The sequence below is a fragment of the Oncorhynchus kisutch genome, linkage group LG25 (genome assembly GCF_002021735.2).
Source record: "Oncorhynchus kisutch isolate 150728-3 linkage group LG25, Okis_V2, whole genome shotgun sequence".
Lineage (NCBI taxonomy): Eukaryota > Metazoa > Chordata > Actinopteri > Salmoniformes > Salmonidae > Oncorhynchus > Oncorhynchus kisutch.
The window spans coordinates 31,806,593-31,830,410 of record NC_034198.2 but is presented as its reverse complement, the minus strand read 5'-3'; the positions used below and the strand labels follow the sequence as shown (position 1 = coordinate 31,830,410).

At 45.1% G+C, this 23,818-nt stretch overlaps 1 protein-coding gene across 1 annotated transcript in view; it reads right to left on the bottom strand.

Annotated features, from left to right (window-relative positions):
* Window positions 1–11,754, bottom strand: part of LOC109881408 (inactive heparanase-2-like) — a 139,251-nt gene extending 127,497 nt beyond the window's left edge. The window contains exon 1 of the mRNA XM_031804840.1: window positions 11,558–11,754. Within this exon, the coding sequence (XP_031660700.1) occupies window positions 11,558–11,754 (197 nt within the window). The remainder of the gene's footprint in view (window positions 1–11,557) is intronic.
* Window positions 11,755–23,818: the final 12,064 nt, after the last annotated feature.

Here is a 23,818-nt window from a genome sequence, read left to right as displayed (position 1 = left end):
TAATGTCTCTCTCTCTGTACAACAGCAGGTTAATGTCTCTCTCTCTACTACAGCAGGTTAATGTCCTCTCTCTGTACAACAGCAGGTTAATGTCTCTCTCTCTCTCTCTCTCTCTCTACTACAGCAGGTTAATGTCTCTCTCTCTTCCACAGCAGGTTAATGTCTCTCTCTCTCTCTCTCTCTACTACAGCAGGTTAATGTCTCTCTCTCTGTACAAACATCAGGTTAATGTCTCTCTCTACTAGAGCAGGTTAATGTCTCTCTCTCTCTACCACAGCAGGTTAATGTCTCTCTCTCCACAACAGCAGGTTAATGTCTCTCTCTCTCTACCACAGCAGGTTAATGTCTCTCTCCTCCACAACAGCAGGTTAATGTCTCTCTCCTCTACTACAAGCAGGTTAATGTCTCTCTCTCTACAACAGCAGGTTAATGTCTCTCTCTCTACAACAGCAGGTTAATGTCTCTCTCTCTGTACAACAGCAGGTTAATGTCTCTCTCTCTCTACAAAGGCAGGTTAATGTCTCTCTCTCTCTACTACAGCAGGTTAATGTCTCTCTCTCTGTACTACAGCAGGTTAATGTCTCTCTCTCTCTACTACAGCAGGTTAATTTCTCTCTCTCTCTCTCTCTACTATAGCAGGTTAATGTCTCTCTCTCTACAACAGCAGGTTAATGTCTCTCTCTTCTGTACAACAGCAGGTTAATGTCTCTCTCTCTCTACAACAGCAGGTTAATGTCTCTCTCTCTGTACAACAGCAGGTTAATGTCTCTCTCTCTGTACTACAAGCAGGTTAATGTCTCTCTCTCTCTACTACAGCAGGTTAATGTCTCTCTCTCTCTCTACTATAGCAGGTTAATGTCTCTCTCTCTGTACTACAGCAGGTTAATGTCTCTCTCTCCTCTACTAAACAGCAGGTTAATGTCTCTCTCTCCTCTACTACAGCAGGTTAATGTCTCTCTCTCTCTCTCTACTACAGCAGGTTAATGTCTCTCTCTCTGTACAACAGCAGGTTAATGTCTCTCTCTCTGTACTACAGCAGGTTAATGTCTCTCTCTCTCTACTACAGCAGGTTTAATGTCTCTCTCTCTCTACTACAGCAGGTTATGTCTCTCTCTCTGTACTACAGCAGGTTAATGTCTCTCTTCCTCTGTACTACAAAGCAGGTTAAATGGTCTCTCTCTCTCTAGCTACAGCAGGTTATGTCTCTCTCTCTACTACAGCAGGTTAATGTCTCTCTCTCCTACTACAGCAGGTTAATGTCTCTCTCTCTACTACAAGCAGGTTAATGTCTCTCTCCTCTAGCTACAACAGCAGTTATGTCTCTCGCTCTGTACAACAGCAGGTTATGTCTCTCTCTCTGTACAACAGCAGGTTAATGTCCTCTCTCTCTAGCGACAAACGCAGGTTAATGTCCTCTCCTCTCTCTACACGCAGGTTAATGTCTCGTCTCTCTCTACGGTACCAACGCATGTTAATGGTCTCTCTCTCTAGTACAATCAAGCAGGTTAATGTCTCTCCTCTCTGTACAACAGCAGGTTATTCTTCTCTCTGTACTACAGCAGGTTAATGGTCTCTCTCTCTGTACTAAAGCAGGTTAAGTGTCTCTCTGCTACTACTACAGCAGGGTAATGTCTCTCTCTCTTACAAGAACAGCAGGTTAATGTCTCTCTCTCTGTACAAACAGCAGGTTAATGTCTCTCTCTCTGTAGCAACAAGCAGGTTAATGTCTCTCTCTCTGTACACAGCAGGTTAATGTCTCTCTCTACTACAGCAGGTTAATGTCTCTCTCTCTGTACAACAGCAGGTTAATGTCTCTCTCCTCTTTACAACAGCAGGTTAATGTCTCTCTCTCTCTCTCTCTCTCTCTCACTACAGCAGGTTAATGTCTCTCTCTCTACTACAGCAGGTTAATGTCTCTCTCTCTGTACTACAGCAGGTTAATGTCTCTCTCTCTCTACTACAGCAGGTTAATGTCTCTCTCTCTCTCTCTCTACTATAGCAGGTTAATGTCTCTCTCTCTACAACAGCAGGTTAATGTCTCTCTCTCTGTACAACAGCAGGTTAATGTCTCTCTCTCTCTACAACAGCAGGTTAATGTCTCTCTCTCTGTACAACAGCAGGTTAATGTCTCTCTCTCTGTACTACAGCAGGTTAATGTCTCTCTCTCTCTCTACTACAGCAGGTTAATGTCTCTCTCTCTCTCTCTACTACAGCAGGTTAATGTCTCTCTCTCTGTACAACAGCAGGTTAATGTCTCTCTCTCTGTACTACAGCAGGTTAATGTCTCTCTCTCTCTACTACAGCAGGTTAATGTCTCTCTCTCTCTACTACAGCAGGTTAATGTCTCTCTCTCTGTACTACAGCAGGTTAATGTCTCTCTCTCTGTACTACAGCAGGTTAATGTCTCTCTCTCTCTACTACAGCAGGTTAATGTCTCTCTCTCTACTACAGCAGGTTAATGTCTCTCTCTCTACTACAGCAGGTTAATGTCTCTCTCTCTACTACAGCAGGTTAATGTCTCTCTCTCTGTACAACAGCAGGTTAATGACTCTCTCTCTGTACAACAGCAGGTTAATGTCTCTCTCTCTGTACAACAGCAGGTTAATGTCTCTCTCTCTCTCTCTCTCTCTCTACTACAGCAGGTTAATGTCTCTCTCTCTTCCACAGCAGGTTAATGTCTCTCTCTCTCTCTCTACTACAGCAGGTTAATGTCTCTCTCTCTGTACAACAGCAGGTTAATGTCTCTCTCTCTGTACAACAGCAGGTTAATGTCTCTCTCTCTGTACAACAGCAGGTTAATGTCTCTCTCTCTGTACTACAGCAGGTTAATGTCTCTCTCTCTACTACAGCAGGTTAATGTCTCTCTCTCTACTACAGCAGGTTAATGTCTCTCTCTCTGTACAACACCAGGTTAATGTCTCTCTCTCTGTACTACAGCAGGTTAATGTCTCTCTCTCTACTACAGCAGGTTAATGTCTCTCTCTCTACTACAGCAGGTTAATGTCTCTCTCTCTGTACAACAGCAGGTTAATGTCTCTCTCTCTGTACAACAGCAGGTTAATGTCTCTCTCTCTCTGTACAACAGCAGGTTAATGTCTCTCTCTCTGTACAACAGCAGGTTAATGACTCTCTCTCTGTACAACAGCAGGTTAATGTCTCTCTCTCTGTACAACAGCAGGTTAATGTCTCTCTCTCTCTCTCTCTCTCTCTACTACAGCAGGTTAATGTCTCTCTCTCTTCCACAGCAGGTTAATGTCTCTCTCTCTCTCTCTACTACAGCAGGTTAATGTCTCTCTCTCTGTACAACAGCAGGTTATGTCTCTCTCTCTGTACAACAGCAGGTTAATGTCTCTCTCTCTGTACAACAGCAGGTTAATGTCTCTCTCTCTGTACTACAGCAGGTTAATGTCTCTCTCTCTACTACAGCAGGTTAATGTCTCTCTCTCTACTACAGCAGGTTAATGTCTCTCTCTCTGTACAACAGCAGGTTAATGTCTCTCTCTCTGTACTACAGCAGGTTAATGTCTCTCTCTCTACTACAGCAGGTTAATGTCTCTCTCTCTACTACAGCAGGTTAATGTCTCTCTCTCTGTACAACAGCAGGTTAATGTCTCTCTCTCTGTACAACAGCAGGTTAATGTCTCTCTCTCTGTACAACAGCAGGTTAATGTCTCTCTCTACTACAGCAGGTTAATGTCTCTCTCTCTGTACAACAGCAGGTTAATGTCTCTCTCTCTTTACAACAGCAGGTTAATGTCTCTCTCTCTCTCTCTCTCTCTCTACTACAGCAGGTTAATGTCTCTCTCTCTACTACAGCAGGTTAATGTCTCTCTCTCTGTACTACAGCAGGTTAATGTCTCTCTCTCTTTACAACAGCAGTTAATGTCTCTCTCTCTCTCTCTCTACTACAGCAGGTTAATGTCTCTCTCTCTACTACAGCAGGTTAATGTCTCTCTCTCTACTACAGCAGGTTAATGTCTCTCTCTCTACAACAGCAGGTTAATGTCTCTCTCTCTACAACAGCAGGTTAATGGTCTCTCTCTCTGTACAACAGCAGGTTAATGTCTCTCTCTCTCTACAACAGCAGGTTAATGTCTCTCTCTCTCTACTACAGCAGGTTAATGTCTCTCTCTCTGTACTACAGCAGGTTAATGTCTCTCTCTCTCTACTACAGCAGGTTAATGTCTCTCTCTCTCTCTCTACTATAGCAGGTTAATGTCTCTCTCTCTGTACAACAGCAGGTTAATGTCTCTCTCTCTCTACTACAGCAGGTTAATGTCTCTCTCTCTCTCTCTACTACAGCAGGTTAATGTCTCTCTCTCTGTACAACAGCAGGTTAATGTCTCTCTCTCTGTACTACAGCAGGTTAATGTCTCTCTCTCTCTACTACAGCAGGTTAATGTCTCTCTCTCTCTACTACAGCAGGTTAATGTCTCTCTCTCTCTACTACAGCAGGTTAATGTCTCTCTCTCTGTACTACAGCAGGTTAATGTCTCTCTCTCTGTACTACAGCAGGTTAATGTCTCTCTCTCTCTACTACAGCAGGTTAATGTCTCTCTCTCTACTACAGCAGGTTAATGTCTCTCTCTCTACTACAGCAGGTTAATGTCTCTCTCTCTACTACAGCAGGTTAATGTCTCTCTCTCTACTACAGCAGGTTAATGTCTCTCTCTCTGTACAACAGCAGGTTAATGTCTCTCTCTCTGTACAACAGCAGGTTAATGTCTCTCTCTCTGTACAACAGCAGGTTAATGTCTCTCTCTCTGTACAACAGCAGGTTAATGTCTCTCTCTCTCTCTCTCTCTCTACTACAGCAGGTTAATGTCTCTCTCTCTTCCACAGCAGGTTAATGTCTCTCTCTCTCTCTCTCTCTACTACAGCAGGTTAATGTCTCTCTCTCTGTACAACAGCAGGTTAATGTCTCTCTCTCTGTACAACAGCAGGTTAATGTCTCTCTCTCTGTACAACAGCAGGTTAATGTCTCTCTCTCTGTACTACAGCAGGTTAATGTCTCTCTCTCTACTACAGCAGGTTAATGTCTCTCTCTCTACTACAGCAGGTTAATGTCTCTCTCTCTGTACAACAGCAGGTTAATGTCTCTCTCTCTGTACTACAGCAGGTTAATGTCTCTCTCTCTACTACAGCAGGTTAATGTCTCTCTCTCTACTACAGCAGGTTAATGTCTCTCTCTCTACTACAGCAGGTTAATGTCTCTCTCTCTGTACAACAGCAGGTTAATGTCTCTCTCTCTGTACTACAGCAGGTTAATGTCTCTCTCTCTACTACAGCAGGTTAATGTCTCTCTCTCTACTACAGCAGGTTAATGTCTCTCTCTCTGTACAACAGCAGGTTAATGTCTCTCTCTCTGTACAACAGCAGGTTAATGTCTCTCTCTCTGTACAACAGCAGGTTAATGTCTCTCTCTACTACAGCAGGTTAATGTCTCTCTCTCTGTACAACAGCAGGTTAATGTCTCTCTCTCTTTACAACAGCAGGTTAATGTCTCTCTCTCTCTCTCTCTACTACAGCAGGTTAATGTCTCTCTCTCTACTACAGCAGGTTAATGTCTCTCTCTCTACTACAGCAGGTTAATGTCTCTCTCTCTGTACAACAGCAGGTTAATGTCTCTCTCTCTGTACAACAGCAGGTTAATGTCTCTCTCTCTCTCTCTCTCTCTCTCTCTACTACAGCAGGTTAATGTCTCTCTCTCTTCCACAGCAGGTTAATGTCTCTCTCTCTCTCTCTCTACTACAGCAGGTTAATGTCTCTCTCTCTGTACAACAGCAGGTAATGTCTCTCTCTCTGTACAACAGCAGGTTAATGTCTCTCTCTCTGTACAACAGCAGGTTAATGTCTCTCTCTCTGTACTACAGCAGGTTAATGTCTCTCTCTCTACTACAGCAGGTTAATGTCTCTCTCTCTACTACAGCAGGTTAATGTCTCTCTCTCTGTACAACAGCAGGTTAATGTCTCTCTCTCTGTACTACAGCAGGTTAATGTCTCTCTCTCTACTACAGCAGGTTAATGTCTCTCTCTCTACTACAGCAGGTTAATGTCTCTCTCTCTGTACAACAGCAGGTTAATGTCTCTCTCTCTGTACTACAGCAGGTTAATGTCTCTCTCTCTACTACAGCAGGTTAATGTCTCTCTCTCTACTACAGCAGGTTAATGTCTCTCTCTCTGTACAACAGCAGGTTAATGTCTCTCTCTCTGTACAACAGCAGGTTAATGTCTCTCTCTCTGTACAACAGCAGGTTAATGTCTCTCTCTACTACAGCAGGTTAATGTCTCTCTCTCTGTACAACAGCAGGTTAATGTCTCTCTCTCTTTACAACAGCAGGTTAATGTCTCTCTCTCTCTCTCTCTACTACAGCAGGTTAATGTCTCTCTCTCTACTACAGCAGGTTAATGTCTCTCTCTCTGTACAACAGCAGGTTAATGTCTCTCTCTCTACTACAGCAGGTTAATGTCTCTCTCTCTGTACAACAGCAGGTTAATGTATCTCAATTCAATTCAATTCAAGGCTTTATTGACATGGGAAACATGTGTTAACATTGCCAAAGCAAGTGAGGTAGACAACATACAAAGTGAATATATAAAGTGAAAAACAAGAAAAATTAAGTAAACATTACACATACAGAAGTTTCAAAACAATAAAGACATTACAAATGTCATATTATTGTTTTAACAATGTATGAATGGTTAAAGGACACAAGATAAAATAAATAAGCATAAATATGGGTTGTATTTACAATGGTGTGTGGTTCTTCACTGGTTGCCCTTTTCTCGTGGCAACAGGTCACAAATCTCTCTGTAGGTGATGGCTTTGTTATGGAAGGTTTGGGAATCGCTTCCTTTTAGGTGGTTGTAGAATTGAACAGCTCTTTTCTGGATTTTGATAATTAGTGGATATCGGCCTAATTGTGCTCTGCATGCATTATTTGGTGTTCTAGGTTGTACTGAGGGTATTTTTGCAGAATTCTGCATGCAGAGTCTCAATTTGGTGTTTGTCCCATTTTGTGAAGTCTTGGTTGGTAAGTGGACCCCAGACCTCACAACCGTAAAGGGCAATGGGCTCTATGGCTGATTCAAGTATTTTTAGCCATATCCTAATTGGTATGTTGAAATTTATGTTATTTTGATGGCATAGAATGCCCTTCTTGCCTTGTCTCTCAGATCGTTCACAGCTTTGTGGAAGTTACCTTTGGCGCTGATGTTTAGGCCAAGGTATGTATAGTTTTTTGTGTGCTCTAGGGCAACAGTGTCTAGATGGAATTTGTATTTGTGGTCCTGGCGACTGGACCTTTTTTGGAACACCATTATTTTGGTCTTACTGAGATTTACTGTCAGGGCCCAGGTCTGACAGAATCTGTGCATAAGATCTAGGTGCTGCTGTAGGCCCTCATTGGTTGGTGACAGAAGCACCAGATCATCAGCAAACAGCAGACATTTGACTTCGGATTCTAGCAGGGGGAGGCCGGGTGCTGCAGACTTTTCTAGTGCCCGCGCCAATTCGTTGATATATATGTTTTTTATTTTTTATTTTTTACCTTTATTTTACTAGGCAAGTCAGTTAAGAACAAATTCTTATTTTCAATGACGGCCTAGGAACAGTGGGTTAACTGCCTGTTCAGGGGCAGAACGACAGATTTGTACCTTGTCAGCTTGGGGATTCGAACTTGCAACCTTTCGGGTTACTAGTCCAACGCTCTAACCACTAGGCTACACTGCTGAAGAGGGTGGGGCTTAAGGTTCATCCCTGTCTTACCGCACGACCCTGTGTGAGGAATGATTTTTTTTCCCTTCAAATTTGAACCGCACACTTGTTGTTTGTGTACATGGATTTTATAATGTCGTATGTTTTACCCCCAACACCACTTTCCATCAATTTGTATAGCAGCCCCTCATTCCAAATTGAGTCGAAGGCTTTTTTGAAATCAACAAAGCATGAGAAGACTTTGCCTTTGTTTTGGTTGGTTTGTTTGTCAATTAGGGTGTGCAGGGTGAATACATGGTCTGTTGTACGGTAATTTGGTAAAAAGCCAATTCGACATTTGCTCAGTACATTGTTTTCATTGAGGAAGTGTACGAGTCTGCTGTTAATGATAATGCAGAGGATTTTCCCAAGGTTATTGTTGACGCATATTTCACGGTAGTTATTGGGGTCAAATTTGTCTCCACTTTTGTGGATTGGGGTGATCAGTCCTTGGTTCCAAATATTGGGGAAGATGCCAGAGATAAGGATGATGTTAAAGAGTTTTAGTATAGCCAATTGGAATTTGTTGTCTGTATATTTGATCATTTCATTGAGGATACCATCAACACCACAGGCCTTTTTGGGTTGGAGGGTTTTTATTTTGTCCTGTAACTCGTTCAAGGTAATTGGAGAATCCAGTGGGGTCTTGTAGTCTATAATAGTTGATTCTAAGATTTGTATTTGATCATGTATATGTTTTTGCTCTTTATTCTTTGTTATAGAGCCAAAAAGATTGGAGAAGTGGTTTACCCATACATCTCCATTTTGGATAGATAATTCTTCGTGTTGTTGAGAGTTCGATATAGTGCTCTTTTAATGCACACACGGTGAACCACGGCCACCCCACTAAACACTGGGTGCTCAAAACCAAAATGCCCCAGACACAGGGAACGAAAACAGTCCAGCACTATATATGATCATACACAAACACGTTCGTCTGTAACAAACACCAGGGTTACAATAATCAATCCCGCACAAAGAAATGGGCAGGCCAGCTGACTAATAAAGCCCAACTAATTACAACCAACTCAAAACAGGTGTAATCAATAAACACATAAGGAGGGGGAGAAAAGAATCAGTGGCAGCTAGTAGGCCGGCGATGACGACCGCCGAGCACCACCTGAACGGGAAGGGGAGCCACCTTTGGTCGGAGTCGTGACAGTAACCCCCCCCCCCCCTGAAGTGCGGCTCCCGCTGTGCGCCAACACCGGCCTCGAGGTCGACCCGGAGGACGAGGCGCAGGGCGATCCGGATGGAGGCGATGGAAATCCCTCAACATCGACGGATCCAAACTGTCCCCCACCGGTACCCGGCACCTCTCCTCCGGACCGTACCCTTCCCAGTCCACGAGGTACTGCAGGCCCCTCACCCGGCGTCTCGAGTCCAGAATGGCCCGTATCGTGTACGCCGGGGACCCCTCGATGTCCAGAGGGGGAGGAGGGACCTCCGGCACCTCACCATCCTGCAGGGGACCAGCTACCACCGGCCTGAGGAGAGACACATGAAACGAGGGGTTAATACGATAATAGGAAGGGAGTGGTAATCGATAACACACCTCGTTTATTCTCCTCAGGACTTTGAAGGGCCCTACACACTGCGGCCCTTCAATGGCCCAGAACCGGCTGGTACCCCAACACACACTGAAAGGGGGACACGTTAGTAGAGGAGTGGCGTAGTGAGTTCTGGGCCATTTCGGCCCAGGGGATGTATCTCGCCCACTCCCCTGGCCGGTCCTGGCAATGCGACCGCAGAAACCTACCCACTTCCTGGTTTACTCTCTCCACCTGCCCATTACTCTCGGGGTGATAACCGGAGGTCAGGCTGACCGAGACCCCCAGACGCTCCATGAACGCCCTCAATACTCGGGATGTGAACTGGAGGCCCCGATTAGAAACAATGTCCTCCGGCACCCCGTAGTGCCAGAAGACGTGGGTGAATAATGCCTCCGCAGTCTGTAGGGCTGTAGGGATACCGGGCAACGGGAGGAGACGGCTGGACTTAGAGAACCGATCCACAATCACCAGAACCGTAGTGTTCCCATGAGACGGGGGAAGATCGGTCAGGAAATCTACGGATAGATGAGACCATGGCCATTGTGGAACGGGGAGGGGTTGTAACTTCCCTCTAGGAAGGTGCCTAGGAGCCTTACTCTGGGCGCATACCGAACAGGAGGAGACATAAACCCTAACGTCCTTAGCCAATACCTCCCCCGAAGGCTCCCCACTGTCCTCGCCACCCTAGGGTGACCCGAGGAGGGTAGGACGTGAGCCCACCGAATCAGTTGGTCCCGAACACCAAGCGGCATTTACTTCCGCCCCGCCAGACACTGAGGAGGCGCGGGTTCCGTCCCTAACGCCGCTCGTTGTCCTAGCCCACCTCCCATACCACTGGTGATATCAGCCTTGAGGCGGGAAGGATGGGAGTAGGTTCGGTGGACTGATCCTCCGTGTCGTAAAGGCGGGACATTGCGTCCGCCTTTACGTTCTGGGAGCGCGATCTATAAGATAACGTAAACGGGAATCGGGTGAAGAACATGGCCCACCTTTCCTGACGTGGGTTCAGTCTCCTAGCTGCCCGAATATACTCCAGACTCTGGTGGTCGGTCCAGATGAGAAAGGGGTGCTTAGCCCCCTCAAGCCAGTGTCTCCACACCTTCAGAGCCCTGACCACCGCTAACAACTCCCCGTCCCCCACATCATAGTTACGCTCCGCTGGGCTGAGCTTCCTTGAGAAGAAAGCGCAGGGCCGGAGTTTTGGTGGCGTACCCGAGCGCTGTGATAGCACGGCACCCACCCCAGCCTCGGACGCGTCCACCTCCACTATGAATGCTAGAGAGGGGTCTGGAAGCGCCAACACGGGTGCATCCGTGAACAGAGCCTTCAACCTGTTGAAAGCTCCGTCCGCATCTCCATCATAATCCCTCCTTTTTCTTCACAAAAAAGAAACTCGAGGAGACGGGTGAGATGGAGGGCCGAATGTACCCCTGTCCCAGAGACTCCGTGACATATGTCTCCATAGCCAACGTCTCCTCTTGGGACAATGGGTACACGTGACTCTTGGGAAGTGCAGCGTTTACCTGGAGATCTATCGCACAATCCCTTCCCGGTCGATGAGGTGATAATTTAGTCACTTTCTTTTTACTGAAAGCGGTTGCCAAATCAGCATACTCGGGGGGAATGCACACCGTGGGACCCTGGTCTGGACTCTCCACCGATGTGGCACCGATGGAAACTCCCAGACACCTTCCAGAACACTCCTCTGACCACCACTGGAGAACCCCCTGTCTCCACCAAATTTTAGGATTGTGCCGGGCCAGCCAGGGAATCCCTAGCACCACTGGAAATGCAGGCGAATCAATGATATAGAGACTGATACGTGCCCTATGATTCCCTGCGTCACCATGTCCAGTGGAACCGTGGTCTCCCTAACCACCCCTGACCCTAATGGCCGGCTATCTAGGGAGTGCACGGGAAAGGGAGAATCTATCAGCACAAGCGGAACACCTAACTTAAGGGCGAGTCCGCGATCCATAAAGTTCCCAGCTGTGCCTGAATCGACTAGCGCCCTATGCTGGGAAGAGGGAACATTTTTCGGAAAAAAATCAAGACAAACATGTGACCAACAGGGGGTTCTGGGTGAGTTTGGTGCTGACTCACCCGGGGTGATCGAGAAGTGTTCTGCCTGCCATCTCGACTCCCAGACGGACACCCCCAGCACCGATCGGCCATGTGTCCTCTCCGACCACAGCTGGTACAGGGGGTGCCTCCTCCTCCGGTACCCCTCGGCACGGCCCCTCCCAACTCCATCGGAATGGGAGCGGAGGTGCTGGGTGGTGGAACGAACAGGACCCTCTCCGAACGCCCGCGGGCAGCCAGCAGATTGTCCAGTCGGATGGACATGTCAATCAGCTCATCCAGGGAAAGAGCGGTGTCCCGACACGCTAGCTCCCTGCGGACGTCCTCCCTGAGACTACACCTGTAGTGGTCGATAAGGGCCATGTCGTTCCACCCAGATCCTGCTGCCAAGGTCCGGAACCCCAGCGCGTAATCCTGGGTGCTCCTCTTCTCCTGCCTGAGATGGAATAGTCCTTCGCTGAGTCTGGGCCAATCCAGACTGCGTTCGCCCACTCCAGAGCACTCCCGAGGGAGTGGGTCTTACGGTGGCCAGGTACAGTTCCAGTTGGAGTAAGAACCCCTGGCACCCCGCCGCCGCTCCATCATAATCCCTCGGGAGCACAAGACGGAGAGCGCTGGAGCCGGGGGATGGGGAGTCCTGGGCTGAGGGAGCCGAAGGTGGAGAGAGGAGACCACTCCTCTCCCATCGGTCCATTCTCTCCATCACTTGCTCCATAGCCGATCCGATCCGATGGAGAACGGTGGTATGGTGGAGAACCCGTTCCTCCATCGATGGGAGAGGGTTGGCCGCTGCTCCTGCTGACTCCATTTAACGGGTGCGAGATTCTGTAACGTACTGGGTGTCGTGAGTATGAAGTCAGGCGCAGGGAAAACAATATAGTGCTCTTTTAATGCACACACGGTGAACCACAGCCACCCCACTAAACACTGGGTGCTCAAAACCAAAATGCCCCAGACACGGGGAACAAAAACAGTCCACCACTATATACGAACATACACCAACACGTTCGTCTGTAACAAACACCAGGGTTACAATAATCAATCCCACACAAAGAAATTGGCGGGCCGGCTGACTAATAAAGCCCAACTAATTACAACCAAATCAAAACAGGTGTAATCAATAAACACATAAGGAGGGGGAGAAAATAATCAGTGGCAGCTAGTAGGCCGGCGACGACGACCGCCGAGCGCCACCTGAACGGGAAGGGGAGCCACCTTCGATCGGAGTCGTGACATCATTATATGTTTTTGCTCTTTATTATTTGTTATAGAGCTAAAAAAGATTGGAGAAGTGGTTTACCCATACATCTCCATTTTGAATAGATAATTCTTTGTGTTATTGTTTGTTTAGTGTTTTCCAATTTTCCCAGAAGTGGTTAGAGTCTATGGATTCTTCAATTACATTGAGCTGATTTCTGACGTGCTGTTCCTTCTTTTTCCGTAGTGTATTTCTGTATTGTTTTAGTGATTCACCATAGTGAAGGCATAGACTCAGGTTTTCTGGGTCTCTATGTTTTTGGTTGGACAGGTTTCTCAATTTCTTAGATGTACAAATCTCTACTCCAGCAGGTTAATGTCTCTCTCTCTCTACTACAGCAGGTTAATGTCTCTCTCTCTACCACAGCAGGTCTCTCTCTCTACCACAGCAGGTTAATGTCTCTCTCTCTACCACAGCAGGTTAATGTCTCTCTCTCTACCACAGCAGGTTAATGTCTCTCTCTCTACCACAGCAGGTTAATGTCTCTCTCTCTACCACTGCAGGTTAATGTCTCTCTCTCTACCACAGCAGGTTAATGTCTCTCTCTCCACTACAGCAGGTTAACGTCTCTCTCTCTCTACTACAGCAGGTTAATGTCTCTCTCTCTCTTCTACAGCAGGTTAATGTCTCTCTCTCTTCTACAGCATGTTAATGTCTCTCTCTCTCTCTAATACAGCAGGTTAATGTCTCTCTCTCTCTCTACTACAGCAGGTTAATGTCTCTCTCTCTCTACTAGAGCAGGTTAATGTCTCTCTCTCTACCACAGCAGGTTAATGTCTCTCTCTCTCTACTACAGCAGGTTAATGTCTCTCTCTCAACCACAGCAGGTTAATGTCTCTCTCTCTTCTACAGCAGGTTAATGTCTCTCTCTCTACTACAGCAGGTTAACGTCTCTCTCTCTCTACTACAGCAGGTTAATGTCTATCTCTCTCTCTCTCTACTACAGCAGGTTAACGTCTCTCTCTCTACTACAGCAGGTTAATGTCTCTCTCTCTCTTCTACAGCAGGTTAATGTCTCTCTCTCTACTACAGCAGGTTAATGTCTCTCTCTCTCTCTCTCTCTCTCTCTCTCTTCTACAGCAGGTTAATGTCTCTCTCTCTTCTACAGCAGGTTAATGTCTCTCTCTCTTCTACCTCATGTTAATGTCTATATCTCTTCTATAGCAGGTTAATGTCTCTCTCTCTACTACAGCAGGTTAATGTCTCTCTCTCTTCTACAGCAGGTTAATGTCTATATCTCTTCTATAGCAGGTTAATGTCTCTCTCTCTCTACTACAGCAGGTTAATATATATATCTCTCTCTTCTACATCAGGTTAATGTCTCTCTCTCTCTCTTCTACATCAGGTTAATGTCTCTCTCTCTACTACAGCAAGTTAATGTCTCTCTCTCTCTACTACAGCAGGTTAATGTCTCTCTCTCTCTACTACAGCAGGTTAATGTCTCTCTCTCTCTACTAGAGCAGGTTAATGTCTCTCTCTCTCTACTACAGCAGGTTAATGTCTCTCTCTCTACCACAGCAGGTTAATGTCTCTCTCTCTTCTACAGCAGGTTAATGTCTCTCTCTCCACTACAGCAGGTTAACGTCTCTCTCTCTCTACTACAGCAGGTTAATGTCTCTCTCTCTCTACTACAGCAGGTTAATGTCTCTCTCTCTACCACAGCAGGTTAATGTCTCTCTCTCTTCTACAGCAGGTTAATGTCTCTCTCTCCACTACAGCAGGTTATTGTCTCTCTCTCTTCTACAGCAGGTTAATGTCTCTCTCTCTCTACTAGAGCAGGTTAATGTCTCTCTCTACACCACAGCAGGTTAATGTCGCTCTCTCTTCTACAGCAGGTGAATGTCTCTCTCTCTCTACTAGAGCAGGTTAATGTCTCTCTCTCTACCACAGCAGGTCTCTCTCTCTACCACAGCAGGTTAATGTCTCTCTCTCTACCACAGCACGTTAATGTCTCTCTCTCTACCACAGCAGGTTAATGTCTCTCTCTCTACCACAGCAGGTTAATGTCTCTCTCTCTACCACTGCAGGTTAATGTCTCTCTCTACCACAGCAGGTTAATGTCTCTCTCTCCAATTCAGCAGGTTAACGTCTCTCTCTCTCTCTACTACAGCAGGTTAACGTCTCTCTCTCTCTACTACAGCAGGTTAATGTCTATCTCTCTCTCTCTCTACTACAGCAGGTTAACGTCTCTCTCTCTACTACAGCAGGTTAATGTCTCTCTCTCTCTACTATAGCAGGTTAATGTCTCTCTCTCTTCTACAGCAGGTTAATGTCTCTCTCTCTTCTACATCAGGTTAATGTCTCTCTCTCTACTACAGCAAGTTAATGTCTCTCTCTCTCTACTACAGCAGGTTAATGTCTCTCTCTCTCTACTACAGCAGGTTAATGTCTCTCTCTCTCTACTACAGCAGGTTAATGTCTCTCTCTCTCTACTAGAGCAGGTTAATGTCTCTCTCTCTCTACTACAGCAGGTTAATGTCTCTCTCTACACCACAGCAGGTTAATGTCTCTCTCTCTTCTACAGCAGGTTAATGTCTCTCTCTCTTCTACAGCAGGTTAATGTCTCTCTCTCTTCTACAGCAGGTTAATGTCTCTCTCTCTTCTACAGCAGGTTAATGTCTCTCTCTCTTCTACAACAGGCTAATATCTTTATCTCTTCTACAGCAGGTTAATGTCTATATCTCTTCTATTGCAGGTTAATGTCTCTCTCTCTCTACTACAGCAGGTTAATCTCTCTCTCTCTCTCTACTATAGCAGGTAAATGTCTCTCTCTCTCTACTACAGCAGGTTAATGTCTCTCTCTCTTCTACAGCAGGTTAATGTCTCTCTCTCTCTACTATAGCAGGTTAATGTCTCTCTCTCTCTCTCTACCACAGCAGGTTAATGTCTCTCTCTCTTCTACAGCAGGTTAATGTCTCTCTCTCTCTCTACTATAGCAGGTTAATGTCTCTCTCTCTTCTACAGCAGGTTAATGTCTCTCTCTCTTCTACAGCAGGTAATGTCGCTCTCTCTTCTACAGCAGGTGAATGTCTCTCTCTCTCTACTAGAGCAGGTTAATGTCTCTCTCTCTACCACAGCAGGTCTCTCTCTCTACCACAGCAGGTTAATGTCTCTCTCTCTACCACAGCAGGTTAATGTCTCTCTCTCTACCACAGCAGGTTAATGTCTCTCTCTCTACCACAGCAGGTTAATGTCTCTCTCTCTACCACAGCAGGTTAATGTCTCTCTCTCTACCACTGCAGGTTAATGTCTCTCTCTCTACCACAGCAGGTTAATGTCTCTCTCTCCACTACAGCAGGTTAACGTCTCTCTCTCTCTACTACAGCAGGTTAATGTCTCTCTCTCTCTTCTACAGCAGGTTAATGTCTCTCTCTCTTCTACAGCATGTTAATGTCTCTCTCTCTTCTACAGCAGGTTAATGTCTCTCTCTCTACTACAGCAGGTTAATGTCTCTCTCTCTCTCTATCTACTACAGCAGGTTAATGTCTCTCTCTCTCTTCTACAGCAGGTTAATGTCTCTCTCTCTTCTACAGCAGGTTAATGTCTCTCTCTCTACTACAGCAGGTTAATGTCTCTCTCTCTCTCTCTCTCTACTACAGCAGGTTAATGTCTCTCTCTCTCTTCTACAGCAGGTTAATGTCTCTCTCTTTCTTCTACAACAGGTTAATGTCTCTCTCTCTTCTACAGCATGTTAATGTCTATATCTCTTCTACAGCAGGTAAATCTCTCTCTACTACAGCAGGTTAATGTCTATATCTATTCTACAGCAGGTTAATGTCTCTCTCTCTTCTACAGCAGGTTAATGTCTCTCTCTCTTCTACAGCAGGTTAATGTCTCTCTCTCTACTACAGCAGGTTAATGTCTCTCTCTCTCTACTACAGCAGGTTAATATCTCTCTCTCTCTCTTTTACATCAGGTTAATGTCTCTCTCTCTACTACAGCAAGTTAATGTCTCTCTCTCTCTACTACAGCAGGTTAATGTCTCTCTCTCTCTACTACAGCAGGTTAATGTCTCTCTCTCTCTACTAGAGCAGGTTAATGTCTCTCTCTCTCTACTACAGCAGGTTAATGTCTCTCTCTACACCACAGCAGGTTATTGTCTCTCTCTCTTCTACAGCAGGTTAATGTCTCTTTCTCTTCTACAGCAGGTTAATGTCTCTCTCTCTTCTACAGCAGGTTAATGTCTCTCTCTCTCTACTATAGCAGGTTAATGTCTCTCTCTCTTCTACAGCAGGTTAATGTCTCTCTCTCTTCTACAGCAGGTTAATGTCGCTCTCTCTTCTACAGCAGGTGAATGTCTCTCTCTCTCTACTAGAGCAGGTTAATGTCTCTCTCTCTACCACAGCAGGTCTCTCTCTCTACCACAGCAGGTTAATGTCTCTCTCTCTACCACAGCAGGTTAATGTCTCTCTCTCTACCACAGCAGGTTAATGTCTCTCTCTCTACCACAGCAGGTTAATGTCTCTCTCTCTACCACAGCAGGTTAATGTCTCTCTCTCTACCACTGCAGGTTAATGTCTCTTTCTCTACCACAGCAGGTTAATGTCTCTCTCTCCACTACAGCAGGTTAATGTCTCTCTCTCTTCTACAGCATGTTAATGTCTCTCTCTCTCTCTAATACAGCAGGTTAATGTCTCTCTCTCTCTCTACTACAGCAGGTTATTGTCTCTCTCTCTCTCTACTAGAGCAGGTTAATGTCTCTCTCTCTACCACAGCAGGTTAATGTCTCTCTCTCTCTACTACAGCAGGTTAATGTCTCTCTCTCAACCACAGCAGGTTAATGTCTCTCTCTCTTCTACAGCAGGTTAATGTCTCTCTCTCTACTACAGCAGGTTAACGTCTCTCTCTCTCTACTACAGCAGGTTAATGTCTATCTCTCTCTCTCTCTACTACAGCAGGTTAACGTCTCTCTCTCTACTACAGCAGGTTAATGTCTCTCTCTCTCTACTATAGCAGGTTAATGTCTCTCTCTCTTCTACAGCAGGTTAATGTCTCTCTCTCTTCTACATCAGGTTAATGTCTCTCTCTCTACTACAGCAAGTTAATGTCTCTCTCTCTCTACTACAGCAGGTTAATGTCTCTCTCTCTCTACTACAGCAGGTTAATGTCTCTCTCTCTCTACTAGAGCAGGTTAATGTCTCTCTCTCTCTACTACAGCAGGTTAATGTCTCTCTCTACACCACAGCAGGTTATTGTCTCTCTCTCTTCTACAGCAGGTTAATGTCTCTCTCTCTCTACTAGAGCAGGTTAATGTCTCTCTCTACACCACAGCAGGTTAATGTCGCTCTCTCTTCTACAGCAGGTGAATGTCTCTCTCTCTCTACTAGAGCAGGTTAATGTCTCTCTCTCTACCACAGCAGGTCTCTCTCTCTACCACAGCAGGTTAATGTCTCTCTCTCTACCACAGCACGTTAATGTCTCTCTCTCTACCACAGCAGGTTAATGTCTCTCTCTCTACCACAGCAGGTTAATGTCTCTCTCTCTACCACTGCAGGTTAATGTCTCTCTCTACCACAGCAGGTTAATGTCTCTCTCTCCAATTCAGCAGGTTAACGTCTCTCTCTCTCTCTACTACAGCAGGTTAACGTCTCTCTCTCTCTACTACAGCAGGTTAATGTCTATCTCTCTCTCTCTCTACTACAGCAGGTTAACGTCTCTCTCTCTACTACAGCAGGTTAATGTCTCTCTCTCTCTACTATAGCAGGTTAATGTCTCTCTCTCTTCTACAGCAGGTTAATGTCTCTCTCTCTTCTACATCAGGTTAATGTCTCTCTCTCTACTACAGCAAGTTAATGTCTCTCTCTCTCTACTACAGCAGGTTAATGTCTCTCTCTCTCTACTACAGCAGGTTAATGTCTCTCTCTCTCTACTACAGCAGGTTAATGTCTCTCTCTCTCTACTAGAGCAGGTTAATGTCTCTCTCTCTCTACTACAGCAGGTTAATGTCTCTCTCTACACCACAGCAGGTTAATGTCTCTCTCTCTTCTACAGCAGGTTAATGTCTCTCTCTCTTCTACAGCAGGTTAATGTCTCTCTCTCTTCTACAGCAGGTTAATGTCTCTCTCTCTTCTACAGCAGGTTAATGTCTCTCTCTCTTCTACAACAGGCTAATATCTTTATCTCTTCTACAGCAGGTTAATGTCTATATCTCTTCTATTGCAGGTTAATGTCTCTCTCTCTCTACTACAGCAGGTTAATCTCTCTCTCTCTCTCTACTATAGCAGGTAAATGTCTCTCTCTCTCTACTACAGCAGGTTAATGTCTATCTCTCTCTCTCTCTACTACAGCAGGTTAACGTCTCTCTCTCTACTACAGCAGGTTAATGTCTCTCTCTCTCTACTATAGCAGGTTAATGTCTCTCTCTCTCTTCTACAGCAGGTTAATGTCTCTCTCTCTTCTACATCAGGTTAATGTCTCTCTCTCTACTACAGCAAGTTAATGTCTCTCTCTCTCTACTACAGCAGGTTAATGTCTCTCTCTCTCTACTACAGCAGGTTAATGTCTCTCTCTCTCTACTACAGCAGGTTAATGTCTCTCTCTCTCTACTAGAGCAGGTTAATGTCTCTCTCTCTCTACTACAGCAGGTTAATGTCTCTCTCTACACCACAGCAGGTTAATGTCTCTCTCTCTTCTACAGCAGGTTAATGTCTCTCTCTCTTCTACAGCAGGTTAATGTCTCTCTCTCTTCTACAGCAGGTTAATGTCTCTCTCTCTTCTACAGCAGGTTAATGTCTCTCTCTCTTCTACAACAGGCTAATATCTTTATCTCTTCTACAGCAGGTTAATGTCTATATCTCTTCTATTGCAGGTTAATGTCTCTCTCTCTCTACTACAGCAGGTTAATCTCTCTCTCTCTCTCTACTATAGCAGGTAAATGTCTCTCTCTCTCTACTACAGCAGGTTAATGTCTCTCTCTCTTCTACAGCAGGTTAATGTCTCTCTCTCTCTACTATAGCAGGTTAATGTCTCTCTCTCTCTCTCTACCACAGCAGGTTAATGTCTCTCTCTCTTCTACAGCAGGTTAATGTCTCTCTCTCTCTCTACTATAGCAGGTTAATGTCTCTCTCTCTCTACAGCAGGTTAATGTCTCCTCTCTTCTACAGCAGGTAAATGTCGCTCTCTCTTCTACAGCAGGTGAATGTCTCTCTCTCTCTACTAGAGCAGGTTAATGTCTCTCTACGGTCTCTCTCTCTACCACAGCAGGTCTCTCTCTCTACCACAGCAGGTTAATGTCTCTCTCTCTACCACAGCAGGTTAATGTCTCTCTCTCTACCACAGCAGGTTAATGTCTCTCTCTCTACCACAGCAGGTTAATGTCTCTCTCTCTACCACAGCAGGTTAATGTCTCTCTCTCTACCACTGCAGGTTAATGTCTCTCTCTCTACCACAGCAGGTTAATGTCTCTCTCTCCACTACAGCAGGTTAACGTCTCTCTCTCTCTACTACAGCAGGTTAATGTCTCTCTCTCTCTTCTACAGCAGGTTAATGTCTCTCTCTCTTCTACAGCATGTTAATGTCTCTCTCTCTTCTACAGCAGGTTAATGTCTCTCTCTCTACTACAGCAGGTTAATGTCTCTCTCTCTCTCTATCTACTACAGCAGGTTAATGTCTCTCTCTCTCTTCTACAGCAGGTTAATGTCTCTCTCTCTTCTACAGCAGGTTAATGTCTCTCTCTCTACTACAGCAGGTTAATGTCTCTCTCTCTCTCTCTCTCTACTACAGCAGGTTAATGTCTCTCTCTCTCTTCTACAGCAGGTTAATGTCTCTCTCTTTCTTCTACAACAGGTTAATGTCTCTCTCTCTTCTACAGCATGTTAATGTCTATATCTCTTCTACAGCAGGTAAATCTCTCTCTACTACAGCAGGTTAATGTCTATATCTATTCTACAGCAGGTTAATGTCTCTCTCTCTTCTACAGCAGGTTAATGTCTCTCTCTCTTCTACAGCAGGTTAATGTCTCTCTCTCTACTACAGCAGGTTAATGTCTCTCTCTCTCTACTACAGCAGGTTAATATCTCTCTCTCTCTCTTTTACATCAGGTTAATGTCTCTCTCTCTCTCTTCTACATCAGGTTAATGTCTCTCTCTCTACTACAGCAAGTTAATGTCTCTCTCTCTCTACTACAGCAGGTTAATGTCTCTCTCTCTCTACTACAGCAGGTTAATGTCTCTCTCTCTCTACTAGAGCAGGTTAATGTCTCTCTCTCTCTACTACAGCAGGTTAATGTCTCTCTCTACACCACAGCAGGTTATTGTCTCTCTCTCTTCTACAGCAGGTTAATGTCTCTTTCTCTTCTACAGCAGGTTAATGTCTCTCTCTCTTCTACAGCAGGTTAATGTCTCTCTCTCTCTACTATAGCAGGTTAATGTCTCTCTCTCTTCTACAGCAGGTTAATGTCTCTCTCTCTTCTACAGCAGGTTAATGTCGCTCTCTCTTCTACAGCAGGTGAATGTCTCTCTCTCTCTACTAGAGCAGGTTAATGTCTCTCTCTCTACCACAGCAGGTCTCTCTCTCTACCACAGCAGGTTAATGTCTCTCTCTCTACCACAGCAGGTTAATGTCTCTCTCTCTACCACAGCAGGTTAATGTCTCTCTCTCTACCACAGCAGGTTAATGTCTCTCTCTCTACCACAGCAGGTTAATGTCTCTCTCTCTACCACTGCAGGTTAATGTCTCTTTCTCTACCACAGCAGGTTAATGTCTCTCTCTCCACTACAGCAGGTTAATGTCTCTCTCTCTTCTACAGCATGTTAATGTCTCTCTCTCTCTCTAATACAGCAGGTTAATGTCTCTCTCTCTCTCTACTACAGCAGGTTATTGTCTCTCTCTCTCTCTACTAGAGCAGGTTAATGTCTCTCTCTCTACCACAGCAGGTTAATGTCTCTCTCTCTCTACTACAGCAGGTTAATGTCTCTCTCTCAACCACAGCAGGTTAATGTCTCTCTCTCTTCTACAGCAGGTTAATGTCTCTCTCTCTACTACAGCAGGTTAACGTCTCTCTCTCTCTACTACAGCAGGTTAATGTCTATCTCTCTCTCTCTCTACTACAGCAGGTTAACGTCTCTCTCTCTACTACAGCAGGTTAATGTCTCTCTCTCTCTTCTACAGCAGGTTAATGTCTCTCTCTCTACTACAGCAGGTTAATGTCTCTCTCTCTCTCTTCTACAGCAGGTTAATGTCTCTCTCTCTTCTACAGCAGGTTAATGTCTCTCTCTCTTCTACAGCAGGTTAATGTCTATATCTCTTCTATAGCAGGTTAATGTCTCTCTCTCTACTACAGCAGGTTAATGTCTCTCTCTCTTCTACAGCAGGTTAATGTCTATATCTCTTCTATAGCAGGTTAATGTCTCTCTCTCTCTACTACAGCAGGTTAATATCTCTCTCTCTCTCTTCTACAACAGGCTAATATCTTTATCTCTTCTACAGCAGGTTAATGTCTATATCTCTTCTATTGCAGGTTAATGTCTCTCTCTCTACTACAGCAGGTTAATCTCTCTCTCTCTCTACTATAGCAGGTAAATGTCTCTCTCTCTCTACTACAGCAGGTTAATGTCTCTCTCTCTTCTACAGCAGGTTAATGTCTCTCTCTCTCTACTATAGCAGGTTAATGTCTCTCTCTCTCTCTACCACAGCAGGTTAATGTCTCTCTCTCTTCTACAGCAGGTTGATGTCTCTCTCTCTCTCTACTATAGCAGGTTAATGTCTCTCTCTCTTCTACAGCAGGTTAATGTCGCTCTCTCTTCTACAGCAGGTGAATGTCTCTCTCTCTCTACTAGAGCAGGTTAATGTCTCTCTCTCTACCACAGCAGGTCTCTCTCTCTACCACAGCAGGTTATTGTCTCTCTCTCTACCACAGCAGGTTAATGTCTCTCTCTCTACCACAGCAGGTTAATGTCTCTCTCTCCACTACAGCAGGTTAACGTCTCTCTCTCTCTACTACAGCAGGTTAATGTCTCTCTCTCTTCTACAGCAGGTTAATGTCTCTCTCTCTTCTACAGCAGGTTAATGTCTCTCTCTCTACTACAGCAGGTTAATGTCTCTCTCTCTCTCTCTCTACTACAGCAGGTCAATGTCTCTCTCTCTCTGCTATAGCAGGTTAATGTCTCTCTCTCTCTCTCTACTACAGCAGGTTAATGTCTCTCTCTCTCTCTACTATAGTAGGTTAATGTCTCTCTCTCTTTTACAGCAGGTTAATGTCTCTCTCTCTACTACAGCAGGTAAATGTCTCTCTCTACTACAGCAGGTTAATGTCTCTCTCTCTCTCTACTCTCTCTCTCTCTCTCTCTCTCTCTCTCTACTCTCTCTCTCTCTGCATGCTGGGAGTGATTGGTGCATGCTGGGAATTGTTTGAGTGAAGGAGTGCGTGTGTTGTGGAGAGTTAGATATTCACAACTTTCTTTCGGTTTGCTATTTCTTGGTGGCATTTTTGTTGATGCATGATTAACGTTATTATTTTTGTTTTGGTAGAATTAAGTATTTTGTTTTCGTATCTTAATTACCCTGATTTTGGCGGGGATGGCAGCCCGAATGGGGATGCCGTCCCTGTCACTTCGGCATGGCTTTAGGTGTGTTACTGAAGCTACTGTCACGGTGGAGGAGTTTCTGGTCGCCGTAGGAGAGAAGGTAGGCTATGAGAATATTGCGTATGCATCCCGGATGAATAAAGCTGTGGTGGTATTTCTTAAAGAAGAGTGTCTGGTTGATCGGATGGTTGAGCATGGTGTACTTCTTAAAGAAGAGTGTCTTGTTGATCGGATGGTTGAGCATGGTGTACTTCTTAAAGAAGAGTGTCTTGTTGATCGGATGGTTGAGCATGGTGTACTTCTTAAAGAAGAGTGTCTTGTTGATCGGATGGTTGAGCATGGTGTACTTCTTAAAGAAGAGTGTCTTGTAGATCGGATGGTTGAGCATGGTGTACTTCTTAAAGAAGAGTGTCTAGTTGATCGTATGGTTGAGCATGGTGTACTTCTTAAAGAAGAGTGTCTAGTAGATCGGATGGTTGAGCATGGTGTACTTCTTAAAGAAGAGTGTCTAGTTGATCGGATGGTTGAGCATGGTGTACTTCTTAAAGAAGAGTGTCTAGTTGATCGGATGGTTGAGCATGGTGTACTTCTTAAAGGAATGTTTATTCAAGTTACGCCGCTTTTTTCTCCGTCAACAAGGGTAACG